Below are 19,234 nucleotides of genomic sequence, written 5' to 3'. Positions count from 1 at the left end.
CACTATTGAAATGCTGAGCACACGTGTTAAGCTTTATCCTGTAATGCATTTGGTCCCATGTGCTTCCCGGGTTATCAGCAAAGCCAAGTGACTTAAATCAGGGAAGTGTGGTCCTGCCCTTAGCCTCTGAGCTGCTCTCAGGCCTCTCCAATGCTCATCTACCTGCTGGTTTTTGTTTGGGTGGTTATTCTTAGTTTGCAGGAGAGCTGTGAATAATCTTGATGATTCTTAATCCATTAAAGGTGTGATTTTTAGGTAGCATCTTACCCAACATAAATATACTTTCACATGAAAGCGACTTATGCAAGGCTAGAATTTATTAAGCGTAAGGAGAGCAAATGATCCAAACGTGACCTGCTGTTTCACGCGGGTTTGCAATATCCACGCGACTTTGAAAGCAAACTTGGGCCGCCGTAATTCCAGCAGCACCAGGGATGGGGTGTCCAGGGGGGCAGAATGAAGGGTGTGATGTAACAGCGAGCACGGGCTGAGCTGAGCAGCCCTACAGCCACTAATCAGCGTGGGCGAGAGGAGAGCCAAGCACGGATGCCCCAGGGTGGTGACAGAGACGCTCTCCCAGGGCTGTCGCCCCCTCCTGCTGCCATCGGGCCGGGCACACACCTGAGGAAGGGCACAGCTGTTGGGTGTGTGGCCATCACAGTCACCTGCTTAAATTGCCTCTGCTGGGAGAGGGCGCCCGGCAGGGGCGGGGTGCGGGCAGGGGAGGCTGGAGAGGTGCCGCTTGCCGCGGCCGGTGGTTTCCATCCCCGCGGTTTCCGTCCCCGCAGTAGCGCTGGATTTGCCCAACCTTCGCCCCTCTGGGTCACCCTCCGCCCGGGCCGGAACGGCGGCGGCGGGCGCCGCGTTGCCGCAGGGGCGCTGTGGGGACGGACCGTGCGGGCGCAGCTCCGCCATGGCCGCCCGTCCCCTGAACGTGAACGTGGGGGTGCTGGGGCACATCGACAGCGGCAAGACGGCGCTGGCGCGGGCGCTCAGCACCACCGGCTCCACCGCCGCCTTCGACCGGGCGCCGCAGAGCCGCGCGCGGGGCATCACGCTGGACCTGGGCTTCTCCTGCCTGCGCACCGCGCTGCCGCCGCAGCTCGGCCCGGGGCCCGGCGAGCTGCAGTTCACGCTGGTCGACTGCCCCGGGCACGCCTCCCTCATCCGCACCATCATCGGCGGTAAGGGGGGCGCGGGGGGGCCGCCCCGGCCCGCCCGGCGGGGTCCGCGGTGGGAGCTCGGCTGGTGCGAGGCGGGGGCTCCCCGAGGGCAGGCGGGGGTGCGGGGCCGGGTTCTGCACGGGCGCTGTGACTCTGTGACGCTTCTTCGTAGTTGCCCCTCAAATAAAGTGCTAGTGCTCACAGGAAAGGGGTTTGCAAATTAGAGTTCCTGGGGTGTGCTTTGAACAGTCAGGCCTGCTCAGGTTCCTTACTTACTTGGGTAAAAAGTTTTCTTTATTGTGTATGGAGACCTTATTAATGGTATATTACAGCCCTATTGAGTTCTGTTTTGTCACTTGTTAAAGCTGTCAGAGTTTGCTGTTGCCTGGGTTGAGAGCTGTGCACGGGACATCCCCGTGCTGAACTTGTCTTGGAGGAACCAGGGAGTTCTCACATGATAATCTTATGCTTAGAAATAATTTTGTGGATTTTGGTATCTTTTCATTTTAGTCTTTGTAGATGATATTGGAAGGTTAATCTGCTTTGCGTTAGAATTTATTCTGAATTAGTTCACCTTGTTCTATCTCCCCCCTCCATCTCTTCTAAAAAGAGCTAAGAAGCGGTTGGTGCTCGATTAAGGATGTGATGGAGTTGCAGCTGCAGGCTGCTTAAAGTAGTCGCAGGTTGATAAACTGCAACTACAGAGGTCAATCAGTAGTTTCAGTTCTTATGCGTTTCCTCTGCCAGTCTCTCTTTAGTGTCAGCTATGTGGTAGATTTGCAATAGAATGTGTTTGTTCTTGGCTAGACTAAGGTTCAGACCGAGTTACTTCTCGTGATGAACAAATTTAATCCCCTTTTGAGCAGATGCGTTATTTCTAAACTGCGGTAGTAGTAACTGCACCGTGTTGTTTGCACTTCTCTGGGGGTAAATATTTACTTACATGTCTGTTTCACCGGCCGTCCAGTGCCATTCACGCGCTCCGGAGCTGCAGGGGAGGAGTGGCCGGGTGCTAAATAACAGAAACTTGTGGTCTTTTAGTCGTCTCTGGTACTTGACAACCCACTATCGTTCTTCAGTAATTGTAAGCACCTGATTAGCTTCTCAAGAACAAAGTTTACTTTGGCAAACGTTTCTTGGATGTACTCAAGAGTGACTTGCAGTCAGACATTCCTTACTGCCAGAAGCAACTAATCTGAGCGGTGTAAACTTTCTCATGAAGAGGACATGGGAAAACTTAGAAAACTGCTTTAACCATTTTTTTTATATACCTTTAATACTTTTTTGGGGTGATTGTTTAATACACAAATGTCTTGTTGCTTCCTTTTGTTTTTATGAACATCTTCAAAGTATTTAGTCACAGCTCTCCACATTGGCTGAATAAGTTATTCAGATTTCCTTATTGATAGGCCATGCAGGGAGAAGCAAAGATGTGGACTAGAATAGAGGGCATGATGAAGTTTTCTTCCCAGCAGAAACGGTTCTTTACAGGCTTCAGTTCAGACACATAAGCACATCAAACTCACTTAGTTCTAGTTATACCATATTATGTATATCAGTTAAAACATTTGCTAATGTGACTTACTGCAATTCTGTGTATTAAGAAAGGGTTGTAGGGAAAATGCAGTGTTGTGTTAATAGTTAAAAGGGTTAAAAAATTCAATTTTCTGCTTGATAACATGTATCTTGATGGTGTATGCCCCCTCCCCTTTTTTTTTCCCCCTACCAGGTTTGGAGGGTGAGACCATGATGATAAAACCTGATCTGTGCCTATGGGACTACTTAGGTGCTTACAGGTTTAGCATGTTTTGGTGAAACTCAAACTGAAGTATAGCATATCTTGTGTAACAGGATACATTCTTTGGTGTTTGAGTATTTCAATATTGCCAACTTTTTCACCACTTCAGAAATGACACTTGAAAAATTTAGATTATTTTGATCTACTTCCTTGTTGTTGAGCGTTAAGAGTTCACTGTTCCAAACATTTTGTCTGCAACATTCCGAGTAGGAATGCTACTACTTTTTTCTTTTTGATGGAATCTGTGATTTCCCTGTTACTACACATTTTCTCTATATATGGTTTTAAAATAAAACTTAAGTGCAAAGTACTTTATCTTCCTGTGTTTATTCTGCCTCTCGGGTTTCTCATACCTGTTTAAAATACTGCTTTTATGGTATCAAGTCCTGTGGTTGCTGTATATGTGTATTAACCTACAGGAAAACTAGAGACAGGATGGCTGTGGGCAAGGGAGCTGGATATGAGGGTTCATGCTATGCCAGGCAGTGCTTGACCTTGTAAATACTTGTCACAGTCACTCACAAGATGCTTATTTAGACACAATACCTTAGGATTCAATGAATGCAGAATATTTGAGCAGTAACAGAATGGAATGGAAAATGGAAGTCGTATTTCATTCTGTGTGGCTACATTTTTCTTGCAAAGCTTGTCCTTGAAAACAAAACATATCAAATGTTAAATCAAAAGTTTATGGTTTGGTTTTTGTTTTTGTGTGTGTGTTTTTCTTTTTTTAACCTGCATGCTGGGAATTGGAAATGTTGCAGACAGTTCCACCCAAGATGCTTTCTTAAAGTTTTAGCTGGAAGGTGATAGTCAAGGTTGGAATGGAATAAATAATAGTCACTTGATGTACTACATCATGCCTTTCACCACGCTGGTTTATATTCTTCAACATCAGGCTCTTGTGTGTCTGTGGCAGGAAGGTATTAAGCTGTGGTTGGTAGCTGTATGGCTTGAACTGTTTTGTATTTCTTTTTGTCTTAAACAAGAACAGAACTCTTTATTTAAAATAAAAACCTCTTTATGTAAAATAATTTCAGACATTTCCTGTGCTTTAGGAGGCTCTTGTCTCAAGCAGTGCAACAAATATAGCATTTATAGCCATTTGTGACTTGCTAAGCAGAGAAAACAAACCTCAATAACTAATTTTAAGGGTCAAATCTTAGCTTGTCACGAGCAGTAAGAAGAACCCACATCAGCCTTACACTCACTTTCTGCTCTGAAGGAATGACTGCAACATGCAATACTGTTCTTTTTCTTCTGTTCTTGCAGATATTTGGGGTGGTATTTTTGGTAAAATTTCACACTGAGGTGGGGTAGTTTCTGTCACAGTGCTATGGAGTTTTTTAAGCTTCTGTTCTTTTGTTGAAATTCAGCTCCTGATCTTCCATAAAGCTGATGTTAATGTCGTCCAAGTAAAATAAGAGTTGCTTTTATATTTGTTTGTTGCAGACCTGTGCATCCAGTAGGGTCTGGAATGGTTTCTGAAATGAGTTCAGCAGGAAGGGATGCCTGCAGAGAGGTTATACAAGTTAATCTGCCAGAAGAAATTCAATCCCCATATTTCATTTTAAGACCACTTTGCGTAGCAAAGTAGTTTAACCAGTAGCAGATTTTTTACTTGCTGATGGTTAATTTCATGCCCTACAAAGGGTCAGCACACTAATACAGAAGAACATGATTACCTCATCCCAGCTTCCCCCACACAGGCAGCGAAGGGATATCGCAATGTTTGTTTTAGGTGAGCTGTTGTCAGATGCCCTTTATCTGTTTGATTTTGAGATGGGTCCTCAAAAGAAATTCTAAAACAGAAAATTGTCTTTTTTTTTTTTTCTTTTCCCTATGAAGTTCAAAGGAGTATCCTTATAGGGTTTTAATTGGAAAGCTACTGCTTGACCCTGGTTGTCTAAACTTGGGGTGTGGGGAATTCTGACGAACTTGTAGTTTTGTAATCCTTATGCCTGTCTGAACCTTTGACCTTTTTACTTTATAACTAGAGCTTCATTGTCACCATTTGTCCCTGCAGTTCCTTTCAAAGAAAACTGCCTTGCAAGTGTCTGTTTCCACTTTGCTGCTGTGTTCTGCTGAGGAAGGGTATTAATTCATACCTGATACGTTGGAGGGACCAAGACTTTTGAACTTGCACAAGAGCTTGGGGAGGGGGAAATGAGCATAGCAAAAGCATGTCTTGCTGATGCAAATGAGTACAATGAAAACAGGCTTGGGAGATCAAGGGAAATGTGGTCTTGCTACCAGCATTCAAATTCCGTCAGATGCAGATTATTTGTAAGATTAACATATCACAAAAAACTCCCACCTTTTATCACAGATTAGTTGTTTTGCTGAGTTTGTTGTAAGCTTTTAAGAGGATTTGTAAACTCGGGGTTACCTTTACATTACTGCAATGAAAACACACTTCTGTTGATGTGAGCTTTTGTTTGTTGAGACCTTTGTGAAGATGTGACAGTTAATGGTTTTTTTCATTCTAGGTGAGTGAGCAAGTAGGGTTTTATAGTTGTAGATGGATGGATGACTTGCTCTGAATGAAGGAAAATCTCTTCTGTGGAGGAAAGAGTGCCTTGTGTTGTTTAGTTGATACTGTTCTGGTCAGAGAGAAGTCATTGGAGAGTCTTGAGAACTTTGGCTGTCAGCTTGAAATGAGAATAACATAATAATGAACCTTGTTCCGGTGGAAAAAAAAATTAAAATACAATTTTTGTGTAGTGTAATTCATATTCATGAGCCCTGTTGTAGTGGTTGATGTCATGGAAGTACTCTTGGGCCAAGAGAGTTCAATTAACACTAGTGTGAATGTTTTCTAAATGCTGTTGGACTCTTCAGGTTGATGGTGCTTGTAAATTGCTGATATTGCTTTGTATTAAAAATGCAAATGAACTTTATTTCTGCAAATGAAAACACTTCTCTTGAAATTGAAAAAGTCTTTTTTAATTCACCTCAATTTTGGCTGGTGCCAGATACTTGCCTGACAAAAGGGTATTTTTATTGATATTTTAAAATGAATTTTAAAATTTTAAATTTTTTTAATTAAGGAGCTGTGCATGAAGAAAAATCAATCGGTATAAAAATTTTGTTGGTCTGGAATGCCCCTCTCCCCAACTCCCGAAGCGGAACTTTGTCTCCTGGATGTTGCAGTGCACAAGAGGGCAGTGTTTGCTTACAATGTAGGATCTTAGTGATAAGTACTCGGGGTAACAGGTCAACGTGGGTGGAGTGACCTTACTGTGAATCGAAACAGAATTAAGCAGAAGATTTGGAACACAACTGTGGCTTAATTTTCTCATTCTTAAAGAAAACATCCTCTGTGTTTCAAGGAAGGTTAAGCTTTTTCATCTATAATTGGGATAGTGCTTTTTATACCTTAAGCAATAAAAACTTATGGGGTGTTGTCTTACACATGACATAAGATGCAGGTAACACAGGTGAGACAAAACAACTGCCTTGATGTGGGAACCATGAAATTTAGTGTACACAGTTCTTTTATTTAATTCCCCATTTCCCCACGTTGTGTAATAACTGGGCAAAAGAAAGCCAGTTATATGAAATCTATACTGAACCACTTCTGTGTGATATCAGGGTTTGTTGTGTGAGATTGGGTAGAATGAAACTTGGAGTTTGTGTGTACCAGGGTACTTTAAAACGTTGGTCTTGTGGAATTTTTGTCTGTATCTGTGCCATAACTGTAATGGATTTAGCTTTCCATGTGTTATGCATTGCTCCTCATCTGTGCGTTTTTGAGTGATGTGACAGTGGGACTGGTCTACTTGGCTGCTACTATTTATGTTCTATGTTCTTTTCTGCTATTTTGACTTGAAGCTGACTTGCCTATTAAAGCTACACATGTTCAACAAGTTCCTAAACTGTACATCAACTCTTATATTAGAGAGCCAAGTAGGATGAGGCTTCTGTTCCTTTTATGGATTGAAAAGTTTACAAGGAGCAGGAGAGCCATCGTCTCCTGATATCAAAAGTTATAGTGAATAATCACATTCTCTTTGGCCTCTTGTTAGAATCCTGTCAGAAATGTACTGTTTTCTGTGTTCAATTTTAAAAAAAGTTGTGTATTTCTTGTTCAGAAGACCTGATTTATAATTGAATTTTAATCTTAAGTGTAGATTTTTAACTAGGAGTGGCTTTATTGAACCTTGTTTCAATGTTAAATTATCCCTTGCTAGGACAGGTTTTCTACAAAGCTTCTGAGTGGTTGTGTTTGTGTTTGCTTGTATACAACAAAATTGTGCTAATTCACACTTGGTTATTTGACACAAAAACATGACAGCTTCTCAAGAAAACATAATAACCAAGCACTGTAATGGTGCTGTTTAAGTCTGTTTGATCATTTTTCCTATTGATTTAAAAACAGAATTTCTTTGTTCCGTTGTGCTGTGTGCAAGCATTCATCAAGTAACTGCATGCCCTTTCATTTCACTTTTGCTTTATGTTTCTCCTTACTGGAAATTATTTTTTAAGCTGTTTGGAAGAGTGGGAAAGCTTAATCAATTAAAAGCTTAATCAATTTTTAGATGTTTTAAAATATTAGCTAATGGAGTGAAGTCTTATAAATAACTGCATAAAATTTAGAATAGCTTACTATAAAATATGAACCATATTTATAGTTAAAATTACCCTTGTCAAAAAGAATTTAAAGCCCATTTTTCAAAGTAGCATTTTTACTGATGATGGATATGTTTGCTTGCTAAATAGTCCAGTTTAGCAATTCAGTGGTCTGCTAATTGACAAACTGGACTTATAAGGATCTACTGTATTTTTTCTGCATCTTGATTTAAAAGTTGTCTTCAATTAGTAGATGCTAAATATAAGCTCAATGATACATTCCTTATGTATAAACCCATTTTTAATAACTAGTTTAGCTTGATGGAGCCATGAACTGAGCTTCCTTAATATATTTCTCAGTGTGTTTGTTTGGTTTTTTTTGTACTAGAAATAATAATGTAGGTTCTTAGATGACTACTGTAAAGTACTGTTTATAAAAACCTCTAGGAAAACCAAATGCAGATGGAAAAATTTAGGTTATAATTGTAAAGCAGTTGTGCAACAGATCTTCTAGCTAAGTGAGCAAACAAAGCCCCTGCACTGTCAGTGCTGAAGTCTGTTAAGTGGAATAAAAAGTTGGTTCTCTGTGTGGCAGTGAGTTGTTTTCTGTCTGGGAACCCTAAGGTTGGCCTGGCAAGCTGAAGAGCAAGGACAGATATTCTGTGGTTGTAATTTCCAGACGGATTCTTGAACACATTGTGTTCTTTGGGTCACAGCTCATAACGGAGCAAAATTGGGTGAGAGTTTCAGGGAAGAAAGACTTGAACAGCTTGCAGGATAGCTGTGATTGCAGAGACCCTGTGCATTCTGTGAGAATATATTCTCTGTGCTATCTGTAAAATTCAGATTAAATAGCTGTTCTGAAGTGCTTCCTTTAAACTGTTTGCTTCCAAAAAGTGTTGCAGGCTAAGTAAATACCAATAATTCTTATTTCCCATCTCCTTATCAGTTATTTTACCAAAATGTTCTTGTGCAGTCTATCTGATCTCTTCAAGTGAGCATGAAATGGTTAGTGTTGACTTCCAAATTGAATTACAATCTCTGTTTCAAACTTAAACTGATTAATTCTACATTAGATTGAAATTACCAGCACTAGGGGTGGTTGTGAGAAGACAAACAAATACCCGTGTGTGTTTATATATATGTATATATGTTTAATGTAACAGCAGAATGAGTTTGTGAATAGCGAAAGGAAATGGAATAGCAAAGGTAGCTTAAATAAAAATGAATAAATTGTATTCAAAAGCATTGTGGAGGTAAACGATGATAAGGGGGAATAAAAATCAACATTTGAATTGAGGCTTATAGAAGTTGATCTGGGTAAGAATCCAGGTCCCTCACCCCAAGTTCCAGAGAAGAGATGATACATTTGGGCTTACAGTTTTGTTGAGAGACTCCTTTTTCTTTTACTTCAAACTTTAGAAGGATCATGAAGACAGTTTTGTCCACTGCAGATCTGCCTTTTCTGCAGTACTGGAATATTGACTTTAGTACAATCACCTGTAGCACTTTCTTGTCTTCTGTGCTAAAGTTTTCCTTTGTTTGTGTCTTAGTTGGGATGCAACATATGGTTGGCATATGAGAGGAGCTGGTACTCCTGGATCTCAGGAGCTCTTTTGCGTTGTCAAACTTTGCCTCAGTTTTTTTCAGCCAAGTTTCACCTGTCTTATTTCTATTAAGTGCATTGTAGAGAAGGTGAGCATCTTTTAGATGATTCCTGTGTATGTAGAATTTGAAATGGTCTTTGAGAACATGTTGGGTTAAGACAAGCTGTAGAAGTGTTTGAGAATTGTTGATAGAACTGTCCAATTATATTAACAAGGATAGGCGTGGGAAATGTCTTTTGTCATAGATGCTTATCCATGCTTAAGTCTACTTTTCTAATATTAAAGTCTACCCTTCCAGCAGTGTTGCTTTTGGGAAGAAAATTTTCCAAAGCATACAAAAACTGCATTTCAGAGAGAGAAACAAAATTGTAGCTGGTTTTTTTTTTTTTGGTGGTTGGGTTTTTTTTTTTTGTTTTTAGAATCAAGAAGAGGAGGAGGGAAAATGGTTTCCTTGTATTTGACCGTGCTGTTGGATGGAAGACAAAGCTCGGTCTCTCTTGCTGACTAATGTCATCATCAAGGCATTTTTTTCTCCCACAGAGCAATTTTGTCTCCATTGAGACCCCCACAGCCATTGGCAAGACCATGGCCTGAGATTAAATCTCATGCTTGGGTGAAATTCTAATGACTGTAATTGTTTCCTCTTTTTAAGTCTGTGGTCCCTTCATCAAAGAGTGGTGCGGAAATTATGCATTTATGCTGTAAAAAGAGAGGTCATGATTACCTGAACCTGTGGTTGACTTCAGGGGATTCTGTGTCGTGTTCTGGCAGTGGTTATCCACGCTGACATTCTGGTGTGTGAAATGATTTAAAGTGTGGCTTAGAGCACACGTGCAAAGTACTGGTGTGGCGTGGCTTGGTCCTCGCCGGGGTTGTGCTGCTCTCCTTGGGCTGTCGCCCGGTCAGGGGAGCAGCAGCAGCTCTGGTGTGTTGGGCATCTGCTGGAATAGGAGAGAAGGAGAAGTAGTAACTGTAGGTCGAGGTAGGTTTCTGGGAATGATCTACTTCAAGGGTAAACTCCTAACCTAGTGCAGCTGTGAAATAGCGCTGGACTTGGCTTGCCCAAATTGTAGAGGGCTTGGGACTCATCAGCAAGTGTCACTGTGAACCCTCATAGCTCAGAGTTTATTGAAGGTGCTCAGCATCTCAAAGGGCTGCCCCAGTGTGGTGGTGCTGGCTGTGCAGGAACCCAACATAAGCGTGTCTGTGAATGTGGATGTGACAAACACTGCAGGCAGTTTTATAGAGGTGGATTGCCTGGTCCTGCACAACTGGAATAGATGTGTGTGTCAGTTTTGCTGTGTGATGGAAATATTCAGATATTTTGTGCTGTTTGTCTTTATTGTGCAGTTCTGTGTGTACACAACTTTGGGACTGTGCTGACCCTGAACTTTTTTGAAGATTTATGAAAAAATCGCATATTGTGCATTAAGTACAAAACATTGAGTTTGTACTCAAATTTATGAAGTATCCTTTAAAGACATCAGAACAACTGACCAAGAAACATTTCATCAGAGAATAAGGAAAATGGTTCAAATTGTACTGAATTTTGGGTGTCAGGGCTGCTTTAAGAGACTAAGGAAACCCCAAAATATTGTCATTCTTAAAAGCATTCAACACTGGAATCTTTCCTTGATCTTGGTGAGATGATGAATATTCAGTTTAGAGTATTAAAAAGTTTATCAGCAAAATGCCCCACAAGTGTCAACAGTGCTGTTCAACTAAGGGACCAGTTTTGGGCATTTAACACTGAAACTTTGGTCTCTGTCTGGCTCTATTATAGCTTCAAATAATATGATAATATGCCTCATTTAAAAAAAACCTGAAAAGCAAGTTTTTTCACCTAAATTATAACTGTTTGTTTATATATGTATAAATAAAATAACAATTATTTCAATGTTTTTCTTATTTGATAATATTTATCCTTGTGTATGGCTAAAAATTCAAAAGTCACAAGTCTGACATCCCAAAGAAAGTTGTTTAAGGAAGCAGTTTTGTTTTCTGGATTGCTTGCTGTGTGATAGCTTTTCACCCTGTGGGACAGACCAGCATGAATAATATTTCTTTCCCTGAGTAGACTTTTCACCTGAGTAACAACTGAGGATTCTCCCATTATTTCAAGTGCTTTGATAAAGTTGTGGTGGCTGGTGGTGTTTGCCCATGTGTTTGTAATTGAGCTCTCCCTTTGCTCTCTCTGCTGTGTATTCTGACATCCAGCAATGCTTTTTCTGTACAAAATGGGTGGTTAACTGGAGTCTTTTGTGGGAAGAGATTCACCTGTCTGTGATTCTTTATAATGCTTCTAGGGACAGTAAAAAAGAGTGTATTTGATTAAATCAGATTATACCAAACTTTATGTGGAGAAAATACTTTTCTAGTTAAGGGAACAGAAGAGTTTTGAACTGAAGCTAAATTCTATTGCAAAAACCCTCAAAACCAATGGCTGAAAATCCAGTCTTTAAGAAAGTTGTCTCAGATGTGTTTTCATTACTGAACTGTGTTCGTTTACAAGTTGTGTGTAGGTGGGTATTTGGCTGTTCTTTCATCGTGTGTCCCTAAATGTGTTTTCTTTCTTTTTGTTTTGAAGCTTTATTTACTGTATGAAATAGTTGATTATTTTAGTAATGTCCAGCACTGCTTTTGTGGGGTTTAATGTTTTCTTTGTTGTATTTTAAAGCCAAATCAAAGTGAAGATAAATTTAACTGTCAGTTTCTTTACTTACCCTGCTCTGAGAAACCAGCGAGTCCTTAACTTACTATGGAAAAGATCACTGGGTTTTTTAGACTTGTAATCAAATTGATGCAGTGGTTGGAAGTTATTTTGGTTACTGTACTTGTTTCTTTTCCCTATGGATTGTAGAGATCTTTATTTTTGTCCCATTCAGAAAAAGGTAGAGTGTGGCTAGGAAAACAGTAGACCACATAAAAAGTGATGTCAGGTTTATGGAATTTTTTTGCTGTATAATTGAGTCAATCCTAGGTAAAACCAAAATTGACTATTGTGAAATTTAAATAAGTTGGCAGTATCCTTTTGAACCTTACTGTTTTAAATTTCTTTGCAGTAACTTATGAGCTCATGTAAGAACAATTGGAACAAAATAACTTCAAACATTCTTGTAACTAAACTATCCAATATTTATTTTAGTAGCATATGATAGTTTCACTTTTTATTGCAGAGCTAACAACTTCGTAGCATCTCAAGTGCAACTGTATTTACTGGTTTTATTAGATGCCGAAAATTTTCAGGATGCCAGGATGAAATCATCAAAATGCACCCATTTTGGGGATGTTGTTATTCTATTTAGAAGCTGTTATGCTTCCTATGAAAGATTTGTACTTTTGTTCCAGTTCCCCTTTATGCACTGTTTGATCAGAAGTGGAATAAATAAGATCTGTGAATGAGAAATGTGTTTCTTGCGAAGAGGATGCTAAAGTGGAGCCTGTTCTCTAACAATAATAAATTCATTTAGGGGTCAGAAGACAGTTTGAAAGCAGGCAAGTTGAGCTCAGCGAAAGCAGTTCACGTGTGAGAACTTGTCATAAGCTGCAGAGTTGTGTGGGTAACAGTCATTGAAATACTGGATGCTCAGGCACTAGTTTGTAGGGGGCAAACATGACTTTGTAGGAGGTCAGCAAAATAGCCCATCAAACTAGTTTTTGAAAATTAAATATATTCTGGAAATCGTGGTTTTCTGCTAAGTGGTAATGATCAATGCAAAATATTTTAAATGCCTGAGCTGTAATCTCTCTTTCTATTTCTGTTAACTCTGAGCAACCAAAAAATTGAGCTCTAATCACTAAGACTGTATTCTTTCTTGGTGATTTCAGCATTTCATTAAGCAGTGATTAGTACTCTGCAATTATGCATTCATTTATCTTAGTGATGCATTTACAGTTAGAGATAGTGTTGGTTTATTGAATTTGGCTGATCCCTAGCAATTTCAGCAGATTTTTTTTCCTGCCATGTAAGAACATGCAAGAAAGCAGTAGGGAGGGGTTCATAGCCTTGGCATTGTTTTAAATGATAATCTTATCTGATTTTTATGGGGAAAAAAAAGAGGGGAAAAAAAAGATTTGTTTTGTTGTTTTTTTTTTTTTTTTTAATTTGCTTGAATTCCCCCCCTTAGAACTTTCAGAAATTCCATTCTGAAGTCCAAAGGCTTTACCTTTGTCTGTTGGACATCCATGGCTCATGGTGTACCTCTTTCAGGTGCAGAGTAATAAGCTGTGTAGGAGGCTGGTCTTGAAGCTTGTGGTTGGAATAGATTTTTCCCTATGTTCATAAGCTGGCATTTTCACAAATGAATTAAAATCTTAAGGAATGTCAGGGAAGAAGAAAAAGAGGAGGAACAATGTATGTGGGAAATGGGGTTGAAAACCAATTTCTTGATGTTTGTATGGTGTCCTTTGCAGTCTGAGTAAGAGGGAGGAGAAAAGAATCTCAATACTACTAAAAACTGCCCTTGTTCATTTTGTATCATAACTGGATAAGGATTAAGTTTGAGTGGGCACGGTTGGACTGTGAGGTACGATGGTTTGTGGTGGGGAGTTGGGTCACTGATAACCCACCTTTGCTTCACTTCTGTTTGTTTTGTGTTTTCTGTTTCTAGGTTTTAAAATTACCTATTCAATTTGCCTCCAGATTTAACAGCATCTGAGCTTGAGTTCTAGTTTATAAAGAGAACTGCAGTGAAATAGGCTTCTCTGCCTGCCCAGTGCTGCTGCAGAGAGAAGAGATAGTTGATGCTCTCTTGGGACTGAAAACTTAAAAGCTTTCATTTTACCAGTAGAGCCCATCCTAAAGCTTGTGTACTCGGATGTTGTAATTCAATTTTCTGTGGACCAACAGAATCTAGCTCTTGCAGAGAGGCAAATCTTCTTTGGTTGTTTGAGTAACAACATCATTGGGTATGTTTAAAACATGGTGACTACAAATGAGAACTATTTCAAATTTTTTTTCGCCTCCTGATGTCTCAGTTCTCCTCTCAGCCCCAATGTGTACCTTGCTCAACAAGACACTAGAGGGGAAAAAAACATGTAAATGGATGTTACTATTACTTTATTAAGGGAGGAAAAGGATTAAATGTCCATTTATATGATTTTTATTTCATGGGGTTTTTTTTGCTTCTGTCATTAAATACTATTTAATTTTCTTTACTTACATTACTTACCTTTTTTCCTCTTCATACACTTTATTTCCATGTTACATTTTTACCAAATGGCAAGATAATTTTTCCCTCAAAAGCAAATTAACTATGACATTTTAAACATAATTTATAAAAATAATTTATTGGAAGTACTTTAAGGAAATCCTTTACCAAAATTTAATTTAAGTCTATAGTAAATTGTCAGTAAGAATATACTTAATAAAGTTCCATTGTATTTCTCTTCCGTTATTATGATATGATTCTTCAACAGCAGTTGTCTCCATCGTTTGATGCGAAGACTGAAGTGCCCAGATAACAAATGAAATATATTTACTTAAGTTCATTTGAAATTAAATTCTCATTCTGAGTTTCCCATCCCTTATTCTGTAATTCTAGTTCTTACTGTCAGGAAGTTCAATTTAGAATCTATTGTGCTCTCTGAGACTAGAAGATGTGAATGGGAAACAAGACCTAACAAAATGTGAAAAGCAGTAATTAAAAATATAAAAAAGGTTCCTATGAGGCAAAAGCATCTAAGAATGGGTTTTGTGAAAGAGAGAAGTGTGTATTCTTTAGATGTTCTTTGTATACTTGATATGCTTTTGATCCTGTTTTGTGTTCTTGCTTAGGAATTTCTTAGTCACGGAGGTTGGATTAGCTAACGCAGATGATTTTGGACTTCTGGGCACTTCTTTTCTAGAATCCCATCCCAGTGAGAGAGTGATGGCTCAGTGCCTGCTGTTGCTGCTCTTTGAATTTTTGTCGTGAGAAGTATTCTCTTGAAATGTACAGTTAAATGCAAATTTACAGATGCAACTTCAGAGTAGAAGTATCGGTGCTTTGCACTCTGTATTATTTTCTTGTTTATCCAGGATTCTTAGTCTGTTTGTTGCATATTTCCATTGAATAACTTGAGCAGTGCCAGCATTCCTAAGAGCTGGTCACATGAGCCTGGCAGAGCAATGTGTATTCTGAGCAGACTTTGTTTTCTGTCGGCTTTCATCCCACTTCCCTGGGGATGTTGTCAGCCTCTGTTTTAGCTTGAAAGTTTAGATTTCGATTTGGGGGAAGTGTTTTTTAACGATCAGTGAACCAGGAGGGTGAGTGTGGGATGCAGAGCTGGAAGACCTGCTGTACTTTCCTTATGATGACCCTCCCTGGTCACAGAAGCACAGTTCTGGTCTTGATGAAGGTTTTGAGTTTGAGTGATGTTTTGCTTAACTGACAGATGTTACTGCTCACAAACTTAGTTTATACAAACTGCCACTACTGCTTGTAAAATGTAAAAATATTTGTGTCAACACTTGTATTTTATTCAGTTGTTCATTCATCTTAGAGAAAATGTGGAAGAACTTGCTTGGGATTATACTGAAATATCTGATTAGATAGTCATGTTTTGGTTTATGTAGTATTTGAGATGTATTATGAAATTTCTGTGCAGGGTTATGTTGAACAGTTTCACGTTTTGAGATTCTTCAAAATACCTAATAGAAAACTTTTTTCTTTATTTATGAGGGCTGGTTTTGTATGTTGATGGTTAACTGTACGTTCACCTCACAGGATCTGTGCTTTTTGAAGTATAAAACTTGAAACAGTAAAATAACCTGGTTGTGTCAGAGATTAAAATATTTTCATTATTCTAGGGAGCAACTGGTCTAAATTTAGTCTGTGAGCTTTCTAAACCTGGTTTTGTGTTTATCTGTGAAGTGCCATGCACACTTGCAGCTTCATAGACCCAGGTTGGGTGTTTTGCATCCATGCAGCCTCCTAGGAATGAACTCAGTAAGGGAGCCTGCAGGATTAAGGTCCAAACCAATACAAACTCAGACCAGGTCTGTATTTTGTTCCTTAGTTGGCTGCTCAACTTAATTCACATGAATATCTAATTTGACATAGTAAAGTATATAATTCAAAGCATTTAAAATACTTATTTTTTGACAAGTACTCTGCTGGTGGAATTTGGAATATCTTTTTATGGCACTTACTCTCTGCTGTAAAATTTTTTTGAAAAGGTCATCTGGTTATCAATCATGATACCTTAGATTTTTCACCTTGCCTTCTATTGGTACTGTTGAAAACATTTGCTCAAGCATTGCTACTGTCTCTTATCTCTGTGTGGTTATAGATCATTAAATTCCAGCCCTGCTTACTGCAGTATAAATTCTAATCTTGGTAACTATTGTATCTAGTTTTATTTAGTAATTTAACTCTGCACTGCTCTCCTCCTTTACAGTGAGCATCACCTTTTATATTATGGTGGGCTTTTATTAATTATATGGAGAATGTGTTAATGTGAGACACAAATGCTATACACTCTGCAATATGTGGAGTGCTTTGTAGCCTTGGCAATTTAGATAGTGTATCCACATGATATAGTTTGTTTTGTCCTGAAGTACTGGGATGCGAGATTTACAGGACTGTTAACCCCTTGGGACTGCTCTGAAATGAAGTGTGTATCTTGTGCAGTCCTAGTCAGCAAAAATTTAAATAAAAATAAATACACTGTCAGAAGCCCTCGTGTTGGCCTGGCAGGAGGTATGAAATGGTACCACGTGCTCGATAATGGCCTCCTCAGTTTGGAAGGGTTTCTGTGATGTGACTTAGGGGAATGACAAACTATGCAAAATACTTGCTATTTTCATGATTTGGTAGTGAACTGTTAGGCTGGGCCTGATGTCTGCCATGGACTGAAGGGCAGAGAACTGAGTACAAAATAACTCTAGCAAAATCTGAGAGGGGAATCAAAATTATAATTTAAAACAAACGGAGGTACAGCCTTTGTGAATGTTGGAAACTCCAAGTGAACTGAGAATAAACTAATAGATCACTGCTTTGAGTTTGGTTTTCACTTGATGAGTTTGTGGTGATTTTTTGCATATAAACACTTTCCTTGGTAGTGTAGTATTAACTCTTAAAACCTTAGCAAGAGCGATTTAATGGCAACATTAACTCTTCAGCTACTCTTCATCTGTAATTTGTAAGTTAGCAAAGCACCCAATATCTAGCATGGCAGCAGGGTAGGTTGACTGACTGCTGCCTAGACTGTGTCCAGAAAGATTTGTTTTCCAGAATATTGCTGTTTACTTTGGCTCTGATAATCTGTGCACAGTGTAGAGAATGAAAGTATCCTATTTCTCAGAACTGGCATCTTTAATTTGTTTGGGACTGATTGGTTTCAGAGATTTCTTTCATTCATGCACTGTACTGCTACAGCTGTGTAGTAATGCAGGTGCTTGAAATAAAGCTTGACATAAAAACTCAGATTGGTTGCGGGGTGTCCTTCTTGAGAACAACCTTACTTTTTTTACTCAACTCTGCTGTTCTTGTAAGGGTTATAATTATTGTTGGTGTTCGGAGATGGTGAAGGTTTGAAAGTTAGTGTTGTAGAAGTCTCATAGAATTGGGTATCATGACATTGGATTAATTTGCCAGTTTGAATGTGTATGGAGTTGTATGTTGATGTAAATGACAAGGAGTAGTATAATTGTTCTCTCTTTATATTTCCACTTGGTTATTTGCTGCAGTAGGAATAACAGTTTGCTGCATTACAGTCACAGAAATCAAGAAACTTGCATCAAAATTGCAGTTCACTGTGCTCCAAAGTACAGAATACTCTGAAAGCAAAATGTAATATAGTCATGGTAACCTGAGGTAGTTGTCTTCCTTTTCTAACTTCCCACTAGGTCTTAGTAACTCTTTTACTCATTATAGATTAACCTGCTTAAGAGAAGCAAAGTTCTAGTTGAGTGTATGAAAGATATATGTAAGAGATGTAAACCGAAATAGTCATGTTTATTACTGTTAGTTGTAAGTTCTTTGTTCCTTGTTGTCCAGCTCCATTTGATTCTCAATTGTATTGAGATTTGCTGTCGCTCGATTGACAAGTTTTTCGAACTCTGTCTGGCATTCTGTCAGCGCAGGTGATGACCAAGTCTTATTTGGCTTTACAGCCTTGATGTCATTCTGCAGCTGGGCACCACATCTGTCGTGACTCCTGGTCCAAGTTGGGCTTCTCTTAGAGAAGAACTTCTTGACCCTTTGTACTTTGTACAGTACCCGCCTCGCAGGCGGACTCTGGAGCCGTTGTCTGGAATGCGTGTCTAACGCGTTCCACTCGGACCCTCGGTTCCATTCCATAATGTTAGCTTTAATTGGCTGGTTTTAAACTTTCATATACAATTTGGTTGTGCATGGTAAATTACCACCCTCTTTGCCTTTTCCTAAGAGCAAGAAAGTAGAATCCAGACTCTGCTTTCTCTTGCTACTTTTTACTATTGCCCCTGAGCTCTTTTAGAGACAGCACTGGTGGGTAGTGTTTCTGTCAGATGACAGATCTTTTTTTACTAGTGGCTTTTTTTCTCTAATCTCTGCTTTTAACATGGTATTGTACTTTTGGATTGAATTCTGCATTTGAAAGTTTAGGAATAATGGCTACTTCTTGTCCAAAGAAGTATCTCCAATTTAATAACTGTTGCCTAACTCTTAGTGTGGCTGTATAGCCAATGTGTCCTCCAAATTATTTTTATTTTTTTTTTAAATATTCTTATATTTTTATTTTATTTACTTCTGTGTTTATGTGAGAACTTTAGGACACCACCAGTAGTATAACCAAGGCTGGTCTTTACTATATAAGAATGCCTTCGTAGGTGCTTCCGAGTGTCAGAATAGCATGGGGAAAATGACTCTGCTGTTATACAGGTTTCATCTAGGCTTAAATGCTTGATGAGAGCATCAGCAAAAGCTGTTTTTGAGAAAGAGGGGTAGTTTAGTTACATGAGGAGAAAAGTTGGCGATGCTGCATACAAAAGAAATTTTGCAGTTCAAGCTCGAAACAGTGATGAGCCTCTTGTTCGTACTTGGTATGAATAAAGTAAAACAAAGCCTGCCTTTATCCCCCGTAACGGGCTTATGAGCTCATGTTTCGGCTTTTCCTTTCCCCTCCCTTTC

General features: G+C 39.2%; 1 protein-coding gene across 1 annotated transcript in view; it reads left to right on the top strand.

Annotated features, from left to right (window-relative positions):
- The first annotated feature begins 748 nt into the window (after positions 1–748).
- Positions 749–19,234, top strand: part of EEFSEC (eukaryotic elongation factor, selenocysteine-tRNA specific) — a 122,700-nt gene continuing 104,214 nt past the window's right edge. The window contains exon 1 of the mRNA XM_027729172.2: positions 749–1,184. Within this exon, the coding sequence (XP_027584973.1) occupies positions 914–1,184 (271 nt within the window). The 5' untranslated portion in view covers positions 749–913. The remainder of the gene's footprint in view (positions 1,185–19,234) is intronic.

Source organism: Pipra filicauda, unplaced genomic scaffold, assembly GCF_003945595.2.
Source record: "Pipra filicauda isolate LSUMZ 115617 unplaced genomic scaffold, ASM394559v2 scaffold165_size2600900_pilon, whole genome shotgun sequence".
Lineage (NCBI taxonomy): Eukaryota > Metazoa > Chordata > Aves > Passeriformes > Pipridae > Pipra > Pipra filicauda.
This window is presented reverse-complemented; position numbering and strand designations above follow the sequence as displayed.